The following is a 3831-nucleotide window of genomic DNA, read 5'->3' as shown; positions in this document are numbered from 1 at the left end:
AAAAATTGATAAAAATGGATTTATATTAAAACATCATCAAACCAGAAAAAGGGTAAAAACCAGTAAAAAAGGAACGCCCCAAAGACCAGTATTAAAAACAACCAGTATAGAGACGAATTCCCCCCAAAATAAAAAATATAAACATATCTGATGTCTGCTAGTTTATACACACTCCCAATTACATGTCGGATAAATCCCTCCTCAAATGTGAACGAAAAGCCCCCACACCCTCTAAAATCAAAATGTTCCTGGTTTCAGCATCAAGCTCAGAGATTACTTTAGGAAAGCGAACAGCAGCACTATATTTGTAGGCATCAGTCCTTGGATTTAAATGAAGGAAAGTGAGCATGTCTGGGTGCCTAACATTAACGTGGAACAAATTAGGAAAATCCGACATAAAACCCAATCTTATAGACATTAAAAGTTTCGTGGAAAAACTGGTGTTTAAAAACGTTCTCCTATTAGAAAGAGTCATTAGACCCAAGCTCTGCAGTCTATCTTGGTAGCTTTGCTCCATATAGTTCTGTCGCAGTATCATACGACTTGCCCGGCGCTGGATCGATTCGATGGCGTCGGTGTGCTTTTTGCGGTGGATCCACCAAACGGGCGAGCAATAGTCAACAATGGGCAAGATGAGGGTCTTGTACAGGTGGAGAGAAACACTGGAGTGGCAATTGCCAGATACTCAACGTATCAGGCCAATGAGTCTGTTGAACGTGCGAATCCCAGGACAGGTTGCTTTGGAACAGGCAGCCAAGAAGCTTGAGGGAACTCACACACTCCAAAGCAGAACCTCCGAGGGTGTAAGTCAGAGTTGTAATGACTCGAGTCAATGACTCGACTCGAGTCCGACTCGAGTCACATTTTTTGGCGACTCGACTCGACTCGAGTCCCGACGGGTAAATGACTCGACTCGACTCGAGTCACTGCGAGCAAATGACTCGACTCGACTCAAGTCCCTCATCAGAATGACTCGACTCGACTCGAGGAAGGCTAATAAGACTCGAGTCCCAAAATAAAAGCAAAACTTACTTGCGAAAAATATTTGCAATGACTTACGCTGCGCCGTTCGCGTTGCCAGTTTTTGTTCACGTCACGTTAATGTTCGCGAATAATGTACGTTTATATACAGCGGCAGTCTGTTTCCTTCCTCCATAATGAAACAACAAACATACACCGTGTCGCGGACTCCCACCTTGTGGTTCTATAGCATGTAATGCTAAACCCGGAACCAGACTTAAAACGCATTTCTCAATCCGTGGTTTCATCATTGGTTTCGGGCGATTTTGAAGTTCTTGGTGGAACGCTGGCTAAATTCATGTCCCGATTTCACACACAAAAATGGATACAGACGGGCCCACCTTTAAATAATCAGAAACAGTTTTGTATAATGCAATTAGGTTTTAACGTTGTCAGCGATCAGCGAACAACAAAATCTAGACTCGAAGCCAAACGGTTATAAGACCGAAGTTTCACATCTTCTTATCTGTGACGTGAGCTAGCAATGGAAACTGTTGGTTGGGTACCATACAGCATACTTTATGTCTTTGGATTTCCGTAATAGACTGGTGCCTTGTATTCTTTCTCTCTTGTGTTTGTTGCTTTTTATTGTAATTTAGTGTTCAAATATTTGTGACTCGAATTGACTCGAGCTAAATACTTGACTCGACTCGACTCGACTCGACTCGACCACACTCTGTGACTCGACTCGACTCGACTCGACCTTGTTGACCTAATGACTCGACTCGACTCGAGTCACTTCTTTTAAAATGACTCGACTCGACTCGAGTCACAAAAATCAGTGACTCGTTACAACTCTGGTGTAAGTAGGACTGGGTAGTTGACGCCATGACAAACGCATAACTTTGCAGGCACTCTTGCATCCAGAGATCTCAACCAGGCCGTTGTGGCCGATAATAATGCAGTGTTGCAAGATCTCCCTGGAATAAAGCCATGCTGCTGAGAGGATACAAGACCGTTCTCCAGACAGTGGTCGAGTATCTGGGGAACAACGATCTTCTCCAAGATTTTGCAGACGATCGGGGTTAACGAGACAGGCCTGTAATTACACAAGTTAGTTTTGTCACCACGTTTGTATACCGGCACAACATTAGCACGCTTCCAAGACTTTGGAAGACATCCTGCAGCAAGCGTGCTATTTATAGAATTTAGTCAGCACAGGTATGATGGTAGGGCAAGCTAATTTTAGCATCTGTGCACTGATGCCATCTGGACCGTGAGCTTTTCGAGCAAACAGTTTCTTGATTTCAGAGGCAACCTGCGCTGTGGTTATCCTGAAATTGTTCAGAGGTGGGATGTCCAGCGCAGGGGCAGTGACATCGTTGGTATCCGCAGATCCTGAAAAGAAACTGGCAAACAGATAATTAAACTCAGCTGCAATCCGTGTTGGGTCACAGATTTTGCTACCGTCTGACAGAAGGAAGCAATCGACAGAGTTTGAAGTATTTCGTTTGGATTTAACAAACGACCAGAAGGACTTACGGTTATCCTTTTTCTGAAACAGATCAGTCACAAAGTCATTGTAAGCCTTTTTGGAGGATTTGCGAACCTTATTTCTAGCTTGTTTGTACTTGTTCCAGGCGGACGCAGTCCCTGTAGATCGAGCTCTCCTGAAAAGTCTGCGTTTTTCAAGTATCAGCTTGTGCAGATCCGCAGAAATCCAGGGTTTAACTCGTTTTCTACCTCGACGGACAGGAATACATTCCCGCACACAAGCAAGGAAGTAATCGCTAAAGTTCTCCCAAGCATCGTCTAAGTCGCTGTAATCAATCAGGTTCCAGGGCACCGCAGACAGCAAGTTATGAAAGTGGTTCAGATCGGCTTTGTGATATTGGAACGTTTCACGAACCTGATCTGGCAGCTTACCAGGAGATCCTCGAATTCTGAAGGAAACCATGTGATGATCAGAACTGCTCAGTCCAGGCTCGATGCTGACATTACAAACGCGATCTGGTCGAGATGTGCATATCAGATCAATTATGGTATTCGTCAAAAAGTCAGCTGAAGACCCTGTAGGTTTAGAAACGACTTGATCCACACAAAAGCTGTCGGCTAAATCTTGAAGTGTAGATTTCAGTGGGCACGGATTGACAGGCGACCAGTTGATATTAAAATCGCCCATCAAAATAAAGCCGGCGTACAGGTCCAATTCAAGGTTATTCAATACTTCTTCGAGAAGTCCCAAACTAGCAGCATCCGTGGGAGGCCTGTAGTATGCTCCGCAGAGCCAACGCTCAGAATTAATGGTAAAAGCAGCGCATACAAACTCAATGGATGATGGAAAACCACTGGAATCAACTGCTGTTGGATTCAGAGAATTCGAAATCGCAAGTAACACACCTCCACCTCGACGATTGCGATCCTTACGAAACACACTGTGAGTCTCGAATAGAGCAGAGTCCGGAATTGTGGAGTCCAACCATGTTTCAGTGACAGCGACAACAGACAAGTTCATTGAGTGAACAACTGCCTGGAGTTCCGATACTTTGTTTTTAATGCTCCGAGCATTGATGTTCGCACCAAAAATTGCCCTCAAACTAGTAGCATTAACCTCAGAAGCTAGTGTTTGGTCAGGTTGATGTAAAAATGACAGCGAGTTGTCGAAGCTGTTGGAAATCTCGTCACTGCTAATTGAAACAGTAGAGTCGAAGTAGGAGTCTGACAACGGAGGCAAAGCACAGTGATTAAATTTTATGAAACCGAAATTCTTTACAGAGTTTAATTTGCAAGCATTAATAAGGTAAAAGTACCAGTATTTCACTGCATGAATTTGAGGTTTGTCAAGAAAGAGGTTTGGGAACACTACACGAG

The 3831-nt window shown here is 44.0% G+C and overlaps 1 protein-coding gene across 1 annotated transcript; it reads right to left on the bottom strand.

The window, feature by feature from the left end:
• Positions 1–2155: 2155 nt before the first annotated feature.
• Positions 2156–3475, bottom strand: LOC119726832. Its single transcript, XM_038198689.1, has one exon. It carries the CDS (start codon positions 3473–3475, stop codon positions 2156–2158), a length of 1320 nt encoding a protein of 439 aa, XP_038054617.1.
• Between the last annotated feature and the right edge of the window lie 356 nt (positions 3476–3831).

The sequence above is a fragment of the Patiria miniata genome, unplaced genomic scaffold (genome assembly GCF_015706575.1).
Source record: "Patiria miniata isolate m_02_andy unplaced genomic scaffold, ASM1570657v1 HiC_scaffold_2, whole genome shotgun sequence".
Lineage (NCBI taxonomy): Eukaryota > Metazoa > Echinodermata > Asteroidea > Valvatida > Asterinidae > Patiria > Patiria miniata.
This window is presented reverse-complemented; position numbering and strand designations above follow the sequence as displayed.

What these genes read in the sequence shown, in the direction of transcription:
- LOC119726832 (XM_038198689.1), bottom strand. Translation starts at nt 3,475, where the DNA reads ATGAACTTGTCTGTTGTCGCTGTCACTGAAACATGGTTGGACTCCACA.